The 23,026-nt window shown below is 39.0% G+C and overlaps 1 protein-coding gene across 1 annotated transcript in view; it reads right to left on the bottom strand.

Moving 5' to 3' along the window:
* Positions 1-23,026, bottom strand: part of Fife (regulating synaptic membrane exocytosis protein fife) — a 121,422-nt gene that overhangs the window by 41,987 nt on the left and 56,409 nt on the right. The window contains exons 6-11 of the mRNA XM_087350209.1: positions 18,025-18,178; positions 9,168-9,446; positions 5,782-6,006; positions 5,440-5,587; positions 5,085-5,218; positions 1,401-1,506 (exon numbers count right to left, since the gene is read on the bottom strand). Coding sequence (XP_087206335.1) covers positions 1,401-1,506; positions 5,085-5,218; positions 5,440-5,587; positions 5,782-6,006; positions 9,168-9,446; positions 18,025-18,178 — 1,046 coding nt within the window. The remainder of the gene's footprint in view (positions 1-1,400; positions 1,507-5,084; positions 5,219-5,439; positions 5,588-5,781; positions 6,007-9,167; positions 9,447-18,024; positions 18,179-23,026) is intronic.

The following is a 23,026-nucleotide window of genomic DNA, read 5'->3' as shown; positions in this document are numbered from 1 at the left end:
GCCAAGAAGTTTCAAAGAAGCGGACAACCTGGGCACTGCCCTATATAGTAAAGCATTATTTTGTAATTTTTATATTATTTTGGGCGTGTTCGGAACTAAAATATTAACAAATTCTCCTGTTGGCTTTGTCAAGTGTCTGCAATAAAGGCTCTTGCCTTATCTTAATATCATGAATTAGAATGACCTAACAGTGAAGTCACTAATTCCCGCTCTTTCAAGTTTCTCTTTATGTGACAAAATATATAGTCCGACGATGTGACCACGGCACACACACATCAATCCCTGGTGCTTTCTAATTATCTAAAACTTCGTCTCTTCGCCTTGTTGAATATTCATATTCAAATCGTATCAGAGATTAATGTAACAGCGAGTTAAAGCACTGGCAGAAGTGAGAATTTGACCGTCAGAACAAAGCCTTGTCCAAATATTATTATTAATGTACAGCCTAGCTCAAAACAGACCGAAAGATAAAGCATCCATACAAATTTTACAGTTCTGAATTTGCTATCATTCAGTTCCGAATCTATTGTTCTCTCGTCTGATATCTATAAACCTAAATATTAAAATATAAAAAATTACGGCGTTGCCTGTTATTTTATATAGACGTCAGATGTCGTCTCTGAGCGTTTGAGAAAAATGTATCGAGAGTAATATTTTTACCTAGTGAGAGGAAGTGACAGGAGTTTGGATGGAGAAAACTGCATAAATTGTACTCTTCATGACATATTATTACGACGATAAAACAGAACGTAATGAGACGGAAAGGATATTTAGTACGAATAGGAGATATGAGAAATTCATACAGAAATTTAGTCGGAAAAATTATGAGACCAGACCGCTTGGAATATATGATCATAGATAAAAGAACCACATTAATGTAGTTCAAAGTAACATGATATACAGTTGTAAACTGGATTCCTCTACCTCAAACGGCTGTGCAAGAAGACGACAGTGAATCTTCATGTTCCATAGAGCTGTAACCAACTGATCGCTACCACTGACCGCTTCAGGCAAGCGGACAGCCGAATAACTTATTCCCGTTTACTCCAGTGTTGCACTTAGGACACGTCCTGAGTGACCCCTCCCCCCCCTCACACCTCTTCGCACTGCGCTTTCGACATACCACGATTTAATTTCGGCGTACGCCGCACTTCTGTTTGCATGCTGCTACCCGGGTTACGGACATAGTAGAACCGGGACCCTTAACACCCCAGTTGCTTTGTTGGCAACAATAAAGTGCCTTTCAATAACGATGTCCATCTTGCAACGTGACTTTTCAAAGCTTAAGAAATTTAAGGGCAGAAACACCTAATTTACGTAATAACTTTCTTTTTGAACAAGGCGTCTGGCTGCACGAGGCCACTGTCGATGACACAAGGTTACAGGCGTCTTATACTTACAGCTGTGAGCCTCTTCGTCTTGAACGTCTGTCGTCGTCCACAGCGAGTCCTGGCGGACCAGCTGATGATGCCTCGGGCGACAGGGGCGAAGACGAGTTGTCAAACCCTGGATCAAACAGATCAGGAACGCTAATGATAGCGGTGATTATGGATAGCGCGCCACAGAATTAATGGCGCAATACCGGACTAGGAGCGATGTTCTGGTCGCTCCTACTCAGACCTGCGAACGCCCTGAAGGCACGAAGTGTGTGTTTAATAAACTACTTTACTACGTGACTAGTCAAGTACTTGGTCAGAAATGAATTCCCTAACTTAGGACCGATGGCATGATAATGTGCTGCTTGGTCAGGGATATCGCGCGCCTCGCTGGGCGGTCATAGGCGAGTATGGAGTAATAGTGAAATGATGATTAGCAGGGGAAAAAAGAGTGAGTCAAAGAAAAATCCTGCTGCCATCTTTATCCGTTCAATGGCGGTAAAGATAAAACACGGTGGGTGACAGGCGAGATCTCTCTATTACGCATTCATTTGATGCATTTAATGCAAATCACATTCCTCAGTCTGGCGTCAAACAGAAACGCCACCAGTTAAACTTCGCCGCAGTCGCATTTGTCTCTTAATCCATGTCAAAACGCACTTGTCATTGTGAACGTAGCGTTGTTATTCGAGTAGTTAAAATGGACGTATTTTACTGGGGCTGAATAACCCGAAACGCTCATCCCTTTCTGTTGCCTGAACACGCAGATCGTGTGTAGCAACTCATTCATCCCACCTACGTTCTGCTCAATGACGTCATAACATGCCCCATCTGCTAAAAGCATAGGTTATATTTCACTGGTCTTTTCACGTGTTGTGTAACCACGATAAACATTTTAGAAAACTGCTCCAAAGAACGCTATGTCATAATATGTATCTTGCACCGGATCCATTATACCTATATAAAGACATGCAGTAAAAGTACACGGTGAGTAAAACAATGGAGCAGTCTGTCTTGATCATTTCAGAAAGTTTCTCAAGAAATCTGGTTCACTCTTCTATATTTTTAAAAAGAAACTTGTTGAAGAATAAATTAATGGATGAGCTACCAATATAAATAAAAATGATAAATACGGAATTAGCGACAACCGAAAGACTCATTAATCTCACGTTTTACACAAAAAATAACAAATTTTCGCGTTAAGGCATTGTAATCATACTATTTATCTTACTATTTACGGTACATTATCTCGGACCACACGAGTGGGTACGTAATCAAACAGACAAATTTCAGTAACAAATTGTACCAGAAACAATAAAAAGCAAAGAAAATTCTAAGCGAAAATAAATATATCAAAAATAAAAGTCAAATTGAAAATGTAGTCGTGAAGCTTGGCTGTTTAAAAAAGGGACAGCTAAAACTGGAAGACGCTTATATGATCTTTCCCAGGTACGCAACAAAATAGTGACATAAGAAAATAAATAATTAAAATATTGTCAATAACAGGGCGATCGCCTTGATATTGAAGGCAGTAAGAACCTCTGAAACGTCGGTAAACGTCTACCAAACACGACACAACAACCTAGAAGACAGCCAGACTTTGGACTCACTACCGTAAGAACCTCAAATCTAAAGAACAGAATACTAAGGAACACGCTGTAATACAAAATATATCTGATCAAAAAGACAATTGACCTTCGAAAATGCTACACGCGGGAGGCTAACCCCGTGCATTTTGTGATGAAGTTGACAGCTTTTGCGTAAACTCGGGCTAGAACAGGGTCACATGATATTAGCCCTGTATCAATTACTACTGTTAATACAACACACACTAATTAATATTTTGCGGATTTAATAAATTACCGGGTACCCGGTACAAAGTTCCTACTGTGTAAGAATTCTCACAGTATCTTATGTGGAGAAAACGCTCGAGTTGAGAGAGGCTTGTAATCAGTGTTGGGTAATAGTCATACAATTAGGTCTATTACTCTGGTAACGAAGCTTACATAATATGGGACATTACGGGAAAAGAGTGGCTCAAAGCTATTCTACAGCTGGTACTTCGGTACAGAATGGTAATTCTTAAAATATGGTACATGCATCAGAAGCGGTGCGCTGAAATATTTAGAGTGAACCCCGTGCGAACATAAGACTAATTGCATTTAAAATCGTGGCCAACTAAACCAAGCAATATGCCCACTACCACTACACCTTATGTCGTTTTTGTACGCAAGAGATGTAGAAGAGACGACAATGATGAAACCAGCAACAGGGCGGCGAGTATGATCGTAACGGACGGGCATTTGGAACGAATTTGACTACAAATTACGAACCAGGTCTTCAGCTTTAATGACTGCTACATGAGACACGGGCACTTCGCACAAAGTAGCTCGTATTTTATTTTTATGGTCATGGCGACAATTTGCACTCTCCCGTGGAGATGTCTCGTGGATAATTACACGCAATTATCCTATATATAATATTACAGCATTGTGTTTTGGAGAAACGAGATAGGTTTTTGTGATGAGGATAAAATATTTCTGATTAGATAAAACTCTGTTCTGGCGCGATGACTTTGCTTTTACATAGCAGCAGTTCAAACCACGGGCCACATGACGGGCGGAGCACACCAAATGATAACTGCACAAAGAAATCATTGCTGGAACACCTGAAAAGAACCTGGTAGAGGCGAAACTGGTTCCGCTGGTGTTTCCTTTTGCAGTCGTAAGCTGTGAAGTGCAAGAGGCACATGGCTGTGCGCATGTCCAGAGAGACGAGCAGATGGCGTTCACAGGTACAGTGTACTCGTAGCTGACGTAAAATAAATTAACATTTATTGTCTTGAATAAGATAAAATAAATGACAATGATGTTAGCAATTCATTCCCTGCTTACATACAGTAATTATTACGAGGCCACATTATCGAATGACTTGATATTTGGGTGGATAATAAAATAATTGTTTCGGATTTGAGGTTTTCACAGCGGTGAGTATGAAGATTTCTGTCTTCTGAGTTGTTGCGCTGTGTAGTATGGTAGATGTTTACCAACGTTTCAAAGGTCATACTGCCTCCGTCATCAGGGCGATTCTTAGTATGAAGATTTCTGTCTTCTGGGTTGTTGCGGTGTGTAGACTGGATGATGTTTACCAACGTTTCAGAGGTCATACTGCCTCCGTCATCAGGGTGATTCTTAGTATGAAGATTTCTGTCTTCTGGGTTATTGCGCTGTGTAGTCTGGTCGATGTTTACCAACGTTTCAGGGGTCATAATGCCTCCGTAATCAGGGCCAGGAAGACAGCAATATTCAAAAGAATTGTTACTATTCCCGTTACAGTAATCTCACGATCTGTTACGATAATAAACACACAGGGCTATTCACAATATAACATGAGTTTCATATTAATTATAGTTCTTGTCCTGTATTTACGTGAGAAATCGAATGTAATTAAATCTACAGCCAGGATTGGCCTAAAGGTTTGTGCTTCAACGATCTTTACCAGATGAAATGTCATCTGTATCTGTTCTGTAGGAAAGTAGCTTATATCAGATCATTGACGGACAGGCGCATGAACACTGATCACCACATACATTTTCCATTTTTGCGTAAAGACCATTTTAAAATCACCTCAAAACTGAACTGAGTACCACGGCTTACAGAATACGTGTGGAATACTCCAGGCTCAGTTACAAAAAGATGTAGGACTCACCGGACTGGTCTGCCGAGTCGGGATCGTAGAGACCGGTTGGTTTGGTAGCCCTGAACGAAGGTCTTCTGGACATAGGAATGCCTGCAGGGCTGGAGACATCTGCCGCTTCCACAGCGTCTCCGTTACTCCCATATCTGGAAACAACCAGGTTTGTTCAAGGCCACCATAAACCGTGTTTATTTAAAAACAAACAGCGAGGCAATGCAATTAGAGACTGATTCAGAAGGAAGAAATGAGAGAACGAAAGAATGGAAGGAAACAAAGCAAGGATTGATAGATAATAACACGGCATACAGAAAGAAAGGTGAAGAACACACAAAAGAAGAGGAAGAGACATGAAGAAATAAGGACCCACCGGCCAGAGGACTGCTGTTGCCTGGACACTGAGGCGACGGCCGCTGCCAGAGCAGCAGGATTCAGGCCTCCTCCGCTTGCAGGGTCGCCGGACCGCACCGCGTAAACGTCATACGCCGAGGCGCGTCTCGGCAGCTGAACTGGAAGTCCTGGGTAGACAAATAACGCTCATGAAGAGGGCGCATTTCTGTTGGGAGATTTCCCGCGCAAGTGCTGCTTCATCTTCTATCGTCTAATCAACTCCCACTTAATCTTTGTCATGACTTTCGAGTCTTGCATCCTACCTGTAACGGTGTTACGTTCGACGTGGTCAGTTCAACCCACGGACATTCAACATACTCACCGAGTCCGGCGTCTCCTCCTCCGGCTTGACTGCCACCACCCCCTGAAGTGTTGTTCATGTCGTCGTCATAGCTGTGCTGTCTCGTCACCCTGGACATTCTGCGACTTCTACCCTGCCTTCTCCTCCAAGCGTCCCCTTCAGAGTCAACGTCGTCTGAGCCAACAGTCACTGTCGGCGGCTTTGAACCCGGCGAGGATCGACCTCTCCCGTTGTGTTCAGAGTCATCTACAGCGCAAAAATTGTGGCTCTGAACTGCAAGTCACATTACGCACGGAAATGTGGTTTCAGGTTCTCACAGCGACGGGTATGATAACCGGCGACTTCTGGGATGTTGCGGCAGACATTTCTCGACATATGACACAAAAATATGCGGACTGAAGCGAAATTTTGACAAGTTTTATCAAAAATTGCTAATATCAAACAACTTTTAATGGTGATCAAACATCTCGCTACAACATTTAATTCGAGATATGTCTTCACGAAACAAACACAAAAATGTCTAAGCTTTGAAGCGAATTGTACATTTACTTCAAAGCCTACTTGGAACATGGGACTGCTTCTTACATTAATATTTTGTTACAAAAAGTAAATGCTCTCATACCGTGACGCATGACGTACCGTGCTTATGGGGAAAAGAGAAAAAACAAATGAATGGTTCGGATAGGCGGATCAACGATTCATCTGTGAGGGGACACACCACTGCGTTCTGGCAGGAGCAACAGGTTACTGGCTGTATATGAATGCGCGGCACATCCATCCGTGTGGCGCCACAATCTTCCCGCACTGCCACTAACAAATGTGAAACACGTTCGAGAAGCAGTGTCAACCGTGTCACTCCCGGCTAACACTACGGAAAGAAGGAAAAATAAATTCCTCTGTATGTCATGGTTCAGTGTCAGTCCATGCTGTTGAAAACGTGAGAACCGATAAGATAAAATGCATCGATAGCCAATTACAAGCAGCCAGGCAATGTTAGCCAGACAATCGAGGCTTCACCTAACACAATAAATTCTGAAAATACACAGAATTTAATCTGCTCTTAATTTCTTAGAATTAGGAAGAAATGTAAAAAGGCGTCAGATTTATATCAGAGTAATTATATGTAAAACAACAAATACTGATGTTTGTAATTTAAATATGCTATCATAAGAGCACACAGTGGAAAACGCTTAATATTACCAGATTTTAATATGAATGGAACAAATAAATTAATTGTATTATATGAAATATATTTTTTGTATAACACCATGTATGTGATAACTGTAACTGTAATGGCCACAGTTATGCTCCGGAAAGTTTAAATATTATGTATCAAATAATGCGGTCAACAGGCACTGACGTACGTAGTTTCAGATTCACCTCGAACTGAACGCACTGACTGCTCGTAATTGATTGGTTGCCCAAGCATGAATATAGAGAAAGTGACGCATTCCTTAAAGCATGTGACAGCTTAATGTTACGCTCAGTTTGCTGTACACTAAAGTTAATTACGCATTTCAGAATTGGAAACAGCTTCTGTTCGTAAGGAGTGCAAGAGGGATTCAAATGACGAGGAGAAAGCTGTCATACGGCTATAACAATTGTTTCCCATGCAAATCTCCGAATGATGTTTTACAGATAAAATTTTACAAATTCCTTTCAAAACTATGAAAAATTGCTTACTCGTTATGTTTTATGATACTGCAACGTGCAATAAAGGTACCATAGATTTGTGAATGTACGGACAATGTCATAAAATAACAGAACTACATCTATTAACATTCTGTTTAATATACTGTACAATGTTTGATCTATTTCCGACGTTTCGGATATTTCTCAAACTCAGTAATACAGCTTATTTTTACGCTGTACCAATACGCAGTAACTGATATACATCGTAACTGACAGTAACCGCTGTAAAGAGCTACAATGTCATCTTATAATAAACTTGTTACATGCCTCGGTTTATGTTAATGTACTTAAATGTCAGTGGCTTGTAAAGGTATTTAATAAAGAGATAAAATGTGACAAAAGTAAGCATTATGGTCATAATCAGAGTTACTAAAACATGATAATGGTAGAATTATAACCATTCTGCTCTCTGGTTGCAACCAGACAGAATATGCCGGTAGGTGAAAGAGCTCTGATGACAGATGGTGAGGAAATGTTTCCCTACAGGATCATAAGCTGCAAGGAAGAGAGGTGTGAGGAGGAAAGAGGGAGGTCTTGCTGGCAGCTGACTACAAAGAGGAAGAAGACGAGATCTGAGGAAAAGCCGTCCATGTGGAAAACGTTCAAAAAGTTTTCAAAGTAATATGACGCGACCAACTCGGCACTTAGCAGACTTATGTACCTCTGACATTCATTACAGCTTACAACGCCGTGGCTCCATCAATAGTGAAAAAACATTTTAAAAAGTCTCAAGAACCTTGTCACAAAGTTTCTATATTCACAAGATGGCTGTTTTCTGGACCACAGATCCATGTAGTATGGTAGACGTTTACCGACGTATCAGAGGCGCCTGTTGCCTCCATCACAAGAGCGCAACAGCCCAGAAGACAGCCATCTTAATACTCGCCGCCATGCGAACCTGAAATCTCACCAAGGAATTTTTAATTTCAGTTCTTAAAGACTCATGTTGCTGAGACAGAGTCGTTCTTGACAAGCTGACAGTGGCTGAGCTGAGAAAAGAAATTTCCAGCGTTTTATAAAATCCGAAGATTAATTACCGTGTTCAAACAGCAGACTATCACTGGCCATATACTGAGCCAAATAAATCCGTTGTATTATCTCTCATCCCATTTAAGATCAATTTTCATTTTTTCTCCCATTTAAGCTTACATATTCCAATTGTTCTCTTCCCTTCAGATTTACCAATAAAAATGTTCTGTGCATTCATCAACACTCCCATGTGTGCTACGCGTCCCGCCCACCTCGTCTTCCTAGGTTTGGCCATCTAATAATTTTTGATGAAGAGTTTCATGCCCATAACGTTAGTAGTTAATATCCAAGAAAATTTTTATTCAAATGACTCATCACCATCGTCAAGAACTTTTAGATTTGTTAGTAGTTCTTTATATTTTAATATTTCCACTCAAAGAAAGCGGACGGGAAGACAAAAGATTCTAAACCGTACTGTAGCAAACATTTGCAGAATTCAATCTGCCCTTAATTTTTCAGCTTTGACTTGTTAATGTCGTTCCAAAATATTTGAACTTGCGAGGGATTTATTAACTGTCTGCATATTATGATTCTGTCCTGCACTCTGATCACAGAACAGAGATGTATGCTTAGCTTTCTCTACATTTACTGTGTATTCTAGAGATGTAAATATAATTAATTAGCTTTGGAGCGAGTTTCTGTCACACCCTTCACCGAAGCCGCGTCACGGTGTGAACGCCACTTACCGGGTTTCAGTCTCGGGTCCCAGCCCCGATCTTCGCACGGCCTCCTTTCGGCTTGTGGACTACCGACCCGGCTGGCTCCCGGGGATCCACGCGAGGACTCCCTCTTGCCGTGCTGTCTCCACTCTATCTCCCGCTCCCATCGAAGTTCCTCCCGCCTCTCGCCGGCAACTTTTTCTAGCTCCTTGAGTGACGCCGGAGACACGTCGGAGTGGCGTCTCAGCTCTGGAGACCTCGGCGGTGCGAGACCCGTTCCAAGACCGCCTCCACCTCCCCCAGATCCTGTGGGGTGAACATAACAATTCCGATATGTTGCATTGAGGGCTGTAACCCTCGGTGACATCCTCCCTCCCCCCAGGTCGGAGCAAGATTGTGTTTCCACAAACAGCAGACAAGCCACGCAAATGTCGTTTTTTAGACGGGAGAAAAAGCACTTCTAAACGATGAAGGAAGCCTCCACTATAAACCATACATTCCTAACGAAGTAACTGAAGTTGCACACAGAAATTACTGCCTTTCCAACTCGAATATTACTGTATTATAAAGCAGCGAAGTAACATTGATGGTTCATACGTATTTCATCGAAGTTTCGATAACACATTAACGTTGATAGCAATTGCCTGAAAATGTGGCAGGTAAAATAAAAGTGTTCGTATATTATCAAACGATACATTAAAAGTGTATTCAACAGAGGGAAGAAATCAGCTGTGGTCTTCTGGGTTCTGACGCTCGACATTCTTGAACGTAGCTATAAGCGTGTCGGAGGGACGTTTGTAAGAATCTGCAAGAAACATCGCAGAAGATAGCCGTCCTCATGCTAGTCGCCGTGAGAAATTGAAATCTCACAAATATTTTCAATCATGTTACAATACGCTGACCGGTTTATTACAAAATGACTTTTTAAAGTCTATGCGAGAATATGGAAACTTGAAACTTATTTAACTCATGGGAAATGTATGTCCAGCAGGGAAATGAGGAGTGACTGGATACAAACATTTTGTTAACATTTCAGGACTGACAATAAGAAACACCACAAAAGAACTGTATACCTCATATGCAGATAGAAATATCTTCGTGAAAAATTAATATTAACAACACCAGAGTATGAAAGAAGTGACGTCACATAATGAGTAATAAAAGACTGTGAAATGTTCTTTGTAGAAATCGGGGTGAGAGAAGCGAAATCTGTGAATATTGATTAGCTATGCGCACTTAACCTGGACATATTAATAAAATATAAGAAAAGCTATGAATGATGCTGGAAAGGGGGTTGGTGAAAATGATGATAAAAGAGTGACTGGGCTTTCATTCAATTGTACACTAAATATTGTTGTCCCGGTTGAGTCCGGGGCATGACCAGTGCCGTGTCTGTTAAGTTTCGAAAGGATCAAAGTTGCAGATCAAAATTCTGAAACACCAACGCGTGTTTTTACGACGTTTCTTTAATGTAACTTGTCGAGGACGAGTTGAGGATTGTGTAACATACCAATTAAACTTAAAAGTTCCTGGTAATATTATTTCCAATTTTTAACTGAAATAAAACGTTGCTCAAGATTATGTACATAAAATTCAGAAGAGATGTTAATAAAAGTCTGAATTTAAACTTTCTATTGTTTGTTATGAATAAAGTGGTTAATTTGTCACAGTAAGTTGCAGTTCGCATCAGGCGACATTTTAAATACTACATATTACGTCTTCTCTGTAAAAATTACGAGAATATCACGTGTCAAATATATAACATTTTTTAAACCGACTTACTTCTGAATAGAATTATGATTAGAGGTAGTTTCAAGTTGTATTTAATTTCTATACTTTTATGCGTAATGACATTATATAATTAACTTTTAAACCTTGTTTGTGTGTGTAACTGCTTAACATATTACAATTAACTCTGAAAACGGAAGAATAACATTTCAATGTCATATTTTCATAAAACATAAAACACATTTTATTGAAATTAATCACTTTATATTATTCTTTAAATGTCTACTCATACTTTAATGCTATGAAATATATTTTAATCAAACATTTATGGAAGTGACAGTTAATAAAATATTATAACGATAAAGTTACATAACACTTTTAAACATACAAATCGTATTAAATAAAAGTAGATTAACAATTTAGACATTAAATTTTAAATTTTAGAAGAAAGGTACCAACAAAATTTTGATTTCTCTCCAATACGTAGTGAACAGAGAAAATAAGATTAATATAAGCAAATATACCGTCAGGGTACACAGCTTGATTGACAAAAAAATATTATACATAGAATCTTTACATAAATGGCAATCACATATTGACAGAATATTGACTATTATTATGAAATATGTCGTTGTGAAATAATTTTTCAAGGTTTATTAATTACATTGCTGAAATCACAAACACTTAGGCACACAGTTAATCCCGAAATAGCGTAAAATTTTATATTGTAATAAGTATGCTGTGATTTTCTACAGAATGTGTTAATCTGTACGACTACATTTGTGCTTGCGTTTCTTGTAGTGTACGAACATGAATATCATGACTGTGTGTATAGTTAACTGACTACACAGAGTAAGGAAATTATATTATATATAATTACATATATCGAAAAAAATACACACTGCTAACAGAATTTGAAAACGTAGTAACTCATGCATTATTCAGAGCAGAGATTTTGTTCTGCACTTCATTTGAGTTGTTTTAATGATAAACATTATACCTTATAATTCTCAATATATCATAACTTATGTTAAAAATTCAATTTTTTAAGATAAAAGATATATAAATTTAGTTTTGCAAACAATTACGAGTTCAAGATCCACCGCGTATAAATCTAAAAAAATGTTACATTCAACCAGGAGCTCGTAACTGAATTAGGTTGAATTCGTATCACAATATTAGAATGTAATTTATACACTGCATTAATGTAAAATTATACAAAATATATACAAAATCTGGATTAAATAATATATTCCAAAGAGCATATATACAAATTAAATTCAGATTTTAAATGAGCGATTTCATCAAGAGAACAAATTTTGTAAATTTTGGTATCAAAACAATTTAAAATGGATGAACATCGACATTTGAAGGAAACAAAAATCAACGCAGTCCACAAAAATTACATTCTTTTCATTACATGTATTTGACTGTAAAAATACACTTATAAAACATGATAATTTAAAACTCGGCACCAAATACATGGTCTTGTCTTTGAAAATATCACATTTCCCTTTGAGGAATTACTTACAAGTTGTCAATTCTAGAAGACCAAAGAAGTTTATAAAAACATTTTACAATTACAATAAACAATCTCAAATGAAATGCTTCGACAACAAAAATAAATTACCACCAAACAGTTTCCCGGGTTGTAGTTAACACTATACCCACAAAGCACAATGCAAACAGTGGTCAACAACTGTCTCTACACCTTCTGTTATTACGTCAGATGCAGCAATTTAACTCGTGCAACTTTAATACATGCTTTATTTAAGGGGTCCACGAATCTTTAATTAGTAAATGCAGAAAATAAACACAATTTAGCTTGAAATAATAAGTATTAAAAACTTCGACATTTAATCCACTAAAGTAATGAATATATATACACCAATATCACGATAGCCATATATAAGCAAGCCTATGTACAAAATCATCCACAAACTATCGAATAACGTAGAGCAGTTCTCGACAAATTCACTTACCAAATAAACCGGACGTAACTGAATCTAAATAACCTAACATGCCAATTGTAATATATATACATTTTATTATTAAATATGTAAAACGTCAAGTATTAGAGGATTATATTTTACAAATGTAATGATGGTTGTTAAAGGTGATGGCCAGTGTTATTATTTAAAGGAATGGAATATAATTCCAATATACAATGTTTATTAAGAGAAAGAACTTCAAAGAAACACATGAAATAATAAAAGAGAAAACAGAAAATACGAAGAGAGTAATATAAGTGCATGATAGATTACAGTAATAGCTCTGCTTTATGTGGAAGCGAAAGACGTAGAGAGAGCAGTAAAAAGTAGCAAAACAAGGCACAGTTTCCTACCTCAGGCAGAAAATTTATAATTTCCTGACACAACAGAGTATGACATCGCTGTGACATACGTCACTGTTGTGTCGCTGGTTTATAAGCAAATAATTAGGTGATGTCAAGAGTGATGTGTTGCAACTGTAGAATATACCTAAAACTATAAATGTTATAAAATAAAGGCTCACAAGAGAACGAAGTTTAGATAAAGCCTACAGAATGTAAAGAAGTTGCAAGAAGAAACCGAAGCAAGAATATGATATCAAGAATAACAGCGAAATAGAAGAATAATAATCGAAGAAAATTATAATTATTTAACCAAGAAATAGAATGTCTACAGGATGGAAGGTAAAGCGAAAGGGAGGGAAATAATTAAATGGATATAAATTAAGTGTAAGAATATGGTTAGAAGACATACAGGAAAGTGTAAAAAATCCATAGCATTCAGAGGGGTTTCAAACCTTCAATAAAACATTCAATAACACAAGGGATCGAGCTTCCATTCAATCTAATCTACGAATTCAAAGTGCTTTGAATTTCATAATAATAACAATAATAATAATAATAACTAAGTTCATCCACGTCACTACTCCATACGTTGGTTGAACAGAGCAAGAGGGGCATTGCGGGGTGAGGGTGTAATAACAGACGGAAAATCCCGTGAGAGAAAAGAAATTGATTTAAAAAGTAGAGAATAATCATCCATGAGCAGTAGCAGGAGCTGTGTGGCTTTTCTGCAGTTTTCAGTTTGCTTTTAGCGGAAACACAACTTGCCTCCCGCCTGCAGTTTCTGCAGTTCCTTCAGTGAGACTGCAGACACGTCCGAGTGGCGCCTCAACTCGGGCGAGCGCGGCGGTGGCGCCAGCATCGGTTCTGTCGCTGACGACACTGGGAAGCATGAGCTTCTTCTGACGGCAATTTCGTCTTCCTCCTTACTCAGAGTCGCGACCTTGCTGCTGAACTCCTTCAGTGCCGACGGTGACACGTCAGAATGTCGGCGTCGTTCACATGTTCTCGGCAACATGAGAGCCAGTCCAGCCCACTTCCCACCTGCCAACAGTTGTCACTTGCAACGTAACCACACGCCACTGCAACACTAAACATCTCTCCATTTTACTCATGTTTCCCGGGAAGTGTTAAAATTTTCGAAGAAGAGCGCCATCACCGATCTGAGAAGTTTTGTGCGGAAGTGACGCACTGACACGGAACAGTGTCGCTTTAAAACATCAAGTCCTTGATATTTTAGTGTGTGGAGATGCATAAATGATTAAATATTAAAAGTACACAGAAGATGTCCAGTGCTGAAGAAACGAAGTCAGTAGCGAAATGAGCTTTAGTGTTTTAGTGCAGAAATATTCCTACATCAAACTGGAAGATCAGTGGATTGTCACTCTGAAGCAAGTAGGTGCACACACAAAGGCAAAACTGAGTAGTGCAAATTCATCAGTCTAGTACAACGTAGGTGTAATTTTACGGTACCTTTATACTTTACTGACTGTAACTTAGCTGACATGATGCGGTCAAAATCAAGCAGGCGTTGCATGGAAACGGCATTAATACCGAAACACGGCCGAAGCAAGTGTTCGTACAGATGTGAAATGAAATGAAGTGAAAACCCACTAGCAGTTCTATTAAATAGTAGAATTTGAAGCGCAACAAATACAGAAGACATCCATAAACAGCTTGACACATTTATCTGGCCGACTGAGAGATATTTGGTTCTATTGTGTTCCAGTGCATGGAGCACTTCTAAATCATAAAACTCAAGACTTTTTATTTATTTATTTTTTGTTTTTAAAAGTATTAGCTCAGCTAACACGGTTAACAAGTCACGTTAAATAACTCGGCGAATTACATATCAGTCCATAAACTAAAGACTAGAATTTTGGAAACAAGTGTTCTGTTTCAATCACAGTTCAGTCCACACACGAAAATCAGTCAGCGAGATTTCTTTCGGCATTTAACTACACCTGCTGAAAAAGCGATGTCCTTACGTGACCGACTAATGAGTTGTGCAGGAAAACGTGAGATCGCCGTGTGGTAGGAAAACCATGTCACAATCGTTTCAAGGGTCAAATCCGTTTTTTCAAAACAAGCTGTGCACAGGAAAGAATTACGCTTGGAATCAACATGCAAAATATTGATATGGAGCAGACGTGTCCTACCGTCGTAAAAGAGACAAAAAGCTTCTAGCCAACCGCTGACAAGTGTTCTTGATTAAATCCTGCAAACACATTATAAGCTGCGAAAACCTTAACGACACGACTTGCAGGAATCAAATCTTGATGCCGCATCAGACAGAGGCAGTTTAAAAAAATATCGCATCAGCGTGCGCTTCGTATTGTATTTCAATTATGTCTTGAAAGTCTTTAACTTCTTCACAACACTCTGGTACAAAACATAAAAACAGACTTATATTATACATTGAAGCAACATTATTCAAAACGTGATACACATTTTTGAGGTTTAGTGCCAAGATACATTATGTTCCTAGGATGGCTGTGTCCTGGGTTGCTGCCTTTGTAGTCAGGTGGAATTGTGTCGACATTTCAGGGGTCCTCAATACCTCCATCATCAGGGTGCTGATGATGGAGGCAGCAAGGACCTCTGAAACGTCGGAAAGCTTCTACGAGACTACACGGCGTAACAAAGAAGAAACAGCCATCTTCATCATGTTCTTACATTACGAAGATCTTTAAGGTGAGACAAGTTATGTACCGAAAGCTTTATTTCTATTAAACAGTAGCATAAACCTAGTATCTTAGTCTTAATATTGACAAATAATAAGCTACTCATACACAGTCCATTACTGTTTTAACTCAAAAGAGACATAGAAGGCCTCTCCTCAAAGTTCTAAGAAACGGATTATTTTATATACTTCTGCAAATTCGACGCAGTATCGACGGTGTATAGTCTCAGATGCTGAAAAAGCGCTGTTAAATAAACTATAAACACACATACACGCACTAAATGGAAAAACATAATAAGGCTGTACAGTTCATTTATAATACAACTCATTTCAAATCATGTCCAGAGTATTTTCAGTTCTCCGAATACCAGAAAAATAACGCAGTCTCTCTAGGTTATGTATTTTTAATTTCAAAACTTGTATATCATCACATACATACCCACATACACACTCATTTACCTATGGGAAATACACTCACACAGAGCCGAGCGTAACTACATCTATTCAGTCTGGTAACTCGGGCCGTGAGGTCGATCCCAACCATCGCCACCAATCTCAAAATAAGAAACCAATAACATGCCTGTACAATAACAAACCATTACATGAATACGGCTGTACAGATCACTTCCGAAACGTCGTGTATATAAATTATACATCAAACGATGTATACTGTCCAGCATAATATTTTCATAATTTCACCCGCAGTCCAGAGCGGTATTGCAACGTAACACTACGTAAGAGAATGCTGGAAATAACAAGCTGTTAACTGGAAGCGAGGATTCATTATCTCTGGTGATATTGGTTCTTTGCGAATACACGATGCTTTTTTTTCGTGGTTCGGAGATAAATGTTACAACGCAGTTATAAGTGGCTTACTGTAGGAAGATGAGTGGATGAAACGACCCCGCTGAATTTACCAGTACAACAGGTTTCAGGGTATAACACCGCAGAGTGGTGTGCGAAATGAAAATGGAATCAAATTACGGCCTGAACAAGAGACATGTGTGGTCTTATATCTGCAAAGCCGGTGTAATGCCTGACACAAAACTAGCATCCGGTACTGCTGTTAGATATACAAGAGTAATTCCATTTCATCCCCCGCGGATAACAATTAACACATGTTCCACAGCAGCGAGTAAAAATATTTGAAACTGATTCAGATATCACGAAAAAGGGAAATGTTTTAACAATTTAACGATAGGTTAACTGTAACACGATCAACTTTCTACAATTGCGTAAAGATAACAGAATAAATCTTATTCTGTGGACGTGAACCTAAAATGCTCAGCTAACAGGATCTGAGGTTTTCACGGCGCAACAACCCGGAAGACAGCCATCTTCACGTACAAAATAGCTACTTACACACAGAAACACTCTACGCCGTATTCAATTAATATATCGTTGTGTAGGTTAATATTTGGGCGTTACATGGATAGCACACATGCACGCATGTAATAAAGCATCATTAAACAAACCGAGGCTATTCAAATGTATCAAAACAAATAGAAAGATGAAAATTATCCATACACAGTAAATGGTTTGACATAAATGAGGACTATCACATAAGAAAGCAGTTAATTGTAGTGACTGACAGTGCACAGACCTAAAAGACGAAAAATAGTGTCGTGTCTTACTTTCGTGCATCAATAGTAATTTATACACTGAAATACAGTAGAATCGATCAGATGAAATGCATCTTTACCCAACTGTAGCCAGCGAGAAGCTGTTAGCCAGATCGCCACGAGCTACGTCTGGCTTGTCGCAGTTGACTAACGATGCATTTTATCTGTTCGGTTCTGCTGTGCTCCAGCGTAGGGAGATCCACCGAAACACGAATATCAGCCGTGTTAACCATTCAAATACGGCTAACACGAATGCTTCTCCGCTTTATACGGATATCCATTCATACGCGCCTTATAACCTATGCGGTTTACAAAGCGAGGTTTAATCACACATGGGGCTATTATAGGGCACAGACATCATGAAGTTGACAAAGCGTCCTCAAATAAACACGAAAGCAAATGTACACATTCATTCACTCATACATCTCGCAACACGTCAAACGTTAAAGACTGTCACTTTGAAAACGGGAATGAATATAATGTCGTGTTGAAAATGTTTACCAGTCAGCTGACGCATACCTGCAGAAGCGGGGTTGATCTTGACGTCAGAGTGTCTTCTCTGTAAGGCTTCTAACATCGGGACATCCAGCAGACTGTCTGTGGAGTCCTGCTGAATCACGGGTTGGGCTCGGCTCTGCATCTTCCGACGGCAGATGCTGCATCTCCACGTGCTCTGAAACAGCACGCCGATGCACGTCACGACACTACCCAGAGGGCGTCTCAAGGTCTTCACCAGTCAGAATTCTTAAAACTAACAGCATTTACTAGGCACCATTATTACATCTATTATTAAAAAGTGAACAGGCAAGGAAGTATAATTAAAAGGGCTATAATGTACACCACAGCAAAGATACTGGTTTAAAAATTAAATTTAAAAAGTTCAAAAATTACGTGAAAAAATAAGACAATATTTATGGTGACAGTACGAGAGAACATCCTTGTAAACTGAACCCATATCGCTTCGAACTGTCACGTGGATCAGAACGCTGAAATGTTGTCTTCTGGGTTGTGACGTCATGTAGTCTTGTAAGTGGTTACCAACGTTTCGGCAAAACGCACCGCCTCCATCCTCAGATAGCTTATGCAAAGACGATGATAAAGTGTCAGGTATATTACCACGCCATAATGATACAGGAAAGATGATTTTCAAGTGGAAAGTCACGCTCTAGAACTATGATTTAGGTTGAAGTGTGTAGATAGCTTCGCGTTCCGGTCACACTTACTCAATAACTGCGTTGTCAATTTTATCAATATCTGAGTGGGTCACAGAGGTGTCTTGATATTAATGCAGGGGAAAATGAAAGAAAGATAAAAATTAAACGAAACAAAGACAAGGAGAAAGCTGGGATGAAACAGAGAAAGAAGACAAGAAATTAATAAATACAGAGGCACACAGAAAAGTCAAGTAAAGACGGAAAAAATGAGAAGTGGACGATGAATGTCGTTCGAAATAAATGTTTTTGATTTTGAAGCACCTTACGTCTCGACTACTAGTCACAGAGTAAACAGAGTAGACATTTAATTCATTTAATATTCTGCGAACCTGGTGCGACTATGTGCATTATTTACACAAATACGTACAATAAAGGCACTGCTCTTCCTCTGAGCAAACACAATTATGAAATGGAAACAGCAGGGCAACTCGAAACAGCAGGCAGTTTTATTTATGCCATCAGATAGGTGTCTTGATTTCAAGTTCAGTTTCCATTATACGTAACAAAATCAACTTGAATGTTGCCGTTGGATACTGAATGTGACGGTTGCAGCTGTTCCAACATTACCTTTTCAAATTTCTTCTCCTCCAGCAAGTGTGAATTACGAAATCGCTGAAGACTGGTTTACTCATCACGGGAAAGAATGAAAATTACATAAGCATTAGAGGAACAACAGAAAATATGACAAATATTGGAACCGTGATTAAATTAAACAAATACAGAAATAATTTGAGAAAAGAAAACATAAGACAGTGAGGAGGAACAGATAATCATTATTAATGCTATCAGAATTGTTTGCATATACTGTTGCTCTGATGATGGAGGCAGCAAGGACCCCTGAAACGTTGGTAAATTTCTACCAGAATACACGGCCAAACAACCCAGAAGATAGCCATCTTCAGAATGTTTTTGTTGGCAAAAAGTTGCAGATGATAAATTCTAGTAAAAACAACCTTTCAGTTCGAAGCTGACACTGACAGCGGGAAGACATGTTACCTTGTCTCTGACGAACATGGTAGGTCAGCGTGACGACGAGTAAACGCTCACAGCACAGAAGTTGCTATGGTTACTGGAACCTCGCAATAACTAGGGGAGCAATTCATCGAGGGCTGTCTGGACTCAGTCCAGTAGCACTATACGGGCTTGAAAGGAAATTTTCGAACGGAAAGATCCCACTCATGACCGGTAAGCAGAATGATCTTTAATCAGTTGCTGACAGGTGACCTATGAATAGCACAGACATTCGGCGATATGAAGCCGAAACATAAACTTTTGGTCAACACGAGAAGAGAGATAATTCGCTAAAGAAAGGAAATAATTCCGTACGAGAATATTTATATAAAACCAGATGTAAATAAAATAATAACAATTAGTAAGTTACAAGTGGTTTTAGAGAAGGAAAGGGCTGGTGTCTAGTCGTAAGAATAAAGTCTGTGTAGCAATGGAATAGCGCCATTAGAAATAGTTACATCAGGCTGTGATCTTCAAAAACCCGGTGTCAGACGGACATAGTCTTCTGTGCAGAGAACTCAATAAATGAAAATATAAACTACAGAACGAATCGAATAGTACAGCTAATGGAAAGCTAAACGTCGAACAACCAACCAAGAAATTTCTCACCGTTTATAGTACCCGAAACATTATTGCCGTCTTCACAAGGACCTGCTACTGGTCCCTACTATAAGCCAGATGAATCCAATTCACGCCTTCATGCATTATTTAACTTTTATTTTAATATTCTCCACCAACGTACGCTAGGTCTCCCAAGTAGTATCTCCCCTTCGGGCTCCCAGACTAAAATTCTGCACGTTTTTTTCCATACAGAGTTACATGCAAATGCGAAGTACGACAAAGTAATGTATGTGTATATAACGCTGACTTGTTTGTAACGAGACTTAAAACAGTAGGCCTTGACGATGAAAGCTCTGATAAAAGTCACTGACTGTGTCTCTCGAACATAAAACTGTGAGTGGAAGCTTCCAGGTTCTGAGTTCTAAGCTGTAATAGACGACTTATACCATGACTCACGCGTCAGTTCAATTTAGTTCACACCCGATAAAACGTATTTCTCCAGGATCCCTATTCTGTTTCGTCTTCCAAGAGGATTTCTCAGCAAACTTTTCTATATTTTTTTTATTTCTGTCATCCGTACTACATATCGAACTCACCGTAAGCACTCCGTTTAACTACCAAAAAATATTTGACGGTCTGAGTAAGTTACAAACTTCCTCCTTATGTAATGTTCTACATTCAAAGGTACAAACGACAATGCATTTCCTTCGTATAGCATATCACCTTCTTAACAGAAGGGTGACGTCTCGTCAGAGGACGGGGTTACGATACTGCGCTATTTTCTTCAAGGCAAACACATCTGCAGCTATGCATTGCCTGAGTGCCTCTCGTCACAGAGGTATGAATTTTAGGCAACCTAATGTCTCAAATATAACGTGTTTCATCCCCCTCCCCCTCGATTTTCATCATGATCAAATTTTAAACTCGGCACACACGTTTTTATACCCAGAAATTACTTCACATTGTGACTCTTTCTTTGTATATTAAAATAAAATCTTTACAATTACTCGTATTAAAACAAGTAGTAACTTGTCCGATATGAAATTTAAGAGTATTCAAATGGATGATTAAAAACAACATCAGACACAAGAACAAATTTCAGAAGAAGATTCTTATTAAATTCGTAAATAAGTATTAAGTCCGAAATGTAAATCATTCACTCACCATATGCTGTATCTCCTTACAGTAAACCTTCTTATAAAAAGAGATGTTAGTAACTTCAATACGAATGAATAAATCTGAAAGTAATTTCGGTAACTGCACAACAGCCACAGCATAAAATTCCGCTATTCCAAATTAATTAAGCAATTAACTACTGCAGTAAATATCCAGTTAACTTTCACTACACGTCCGGACACTATTAAGCGCACTTACCTCCCTATTACCTCTTCATTCTCGCGGTCATCTGTTGGTGATCCAGTTCTCTATGCGAAAACAGAACCTGTCACTTTCAGAACTTAACGACGACCGTGCAGTTTCTAGCAAATGAATTTCATTTCCTTTCAGAAGAAAGCGAGTAAGACAGAGAGCAGAAACGAGATTGTGATTGATTTCAATAGCAGAATGACGAGAATACAATACGCTGAACCACGAATTTGCTGTTTAGTTTTCATACAAACAAATGCTATCCCGAAGATGGCTGTCATATGGGTTGTACAACCGTGTAGTCTGCCAGAAGTTTACCAACGTTTCCTACCTCCATCATCAGGGCGATCACCTCCCTGATGACAGAGGTAGCAAATACCCATAAACGTCATTCCAGATCACCGCTGACGTGATCATAGTCCTGGAACCTGGTTACCCAAATTCCAAGAAACAGTATTATAGTGCAGCTTTCCTCTGCAGATTTTCTGTCTTTCCAGCAAAATATTTAGCACATCCGATCTGAATATGCGCAAAAAAATGCACCCATAATTCACCTGAGAAACTAAGCGCACTGTTTTCTGGCAAACTCTGCAATTCCCATGAAACATTAAGACGCCATTTATTATTTAAGTGCGACTGCAATCGTAAAGTTTCAGTATTGTGTATAACCCAGGATATGACTTTATGAAGTCCAGTTGGACTGAAAAAAATTTTGGAGGACGTTCCCAAAGATCCATTATTCCGGAATAGTTTTCTTTTTCAAACTAACAGCAAAACTGTTCGTTTCAGGGTATCTGCATAATAGAAACAATTTCAGCGTTACCTCGATGCCCCTAGACACAAACGTTTTGTGAAAGTATTCACATTAGGCGAAAATCCCAGCTCCTGCAGAAAATTGTCTTCATGCTATTATGCGTGCTTTTGCTGTGACTTACTTCTGAAGAATGAAATACGTCTTGTATACATTTATACGACGTTTCCGCAGTTGTCTTCGGGACATTGCCTATCATCACAATGACAAACAATTTATTATTTTTACAGTGGTTAGCATATTTAGTCTAATATTCACAAGGATCCCAGATTCAGCCAAAATTTCCGTCTCAAATTTCCCTCTACCCAAAGAAATGTCTTGGCGGTACTGCTAACTATAAGTCTAGAACATTTCTTAAGTACAGGTATACACAAAAGAATGGTACAACTGTGACTGGCGACTCATTTTTGGACATGTTGGAAAGCTGGATGTTACCCCAACTGAATACCAATTATGACGATTACATTCTACACCTGAACGGAGCTCCCCCCCATTTTCACAGGAATGTACGAGTGCTTTTCAATCGTGTTTTTCCACAGCGCTGGATGGGATGAGTTTG

The sequence above is a fragment of the Zootermopsis nevadensis genome, unplaced genomic scaffold (assembly GCF_977971745.1).
Source record: "Zootermopsis nevadensis isolate Lab colony 2312 unplaced genomic scaffold, Znev_1.0 Znev_ptg000017l, whole genome shotgun sequence".
In the NCBI taxonomy this organism is placed as follows: Eukaryota; Metazoa; Arthropoda; class Insecta; order Blattodea; family Termopsidae; genus Zootermopsis; species Zootermopsis nevadensis.
Note: the sequence above shows the minus strand (reverse complement) of the source record. Positions and strands in the feature narration are given on the sequence as shown.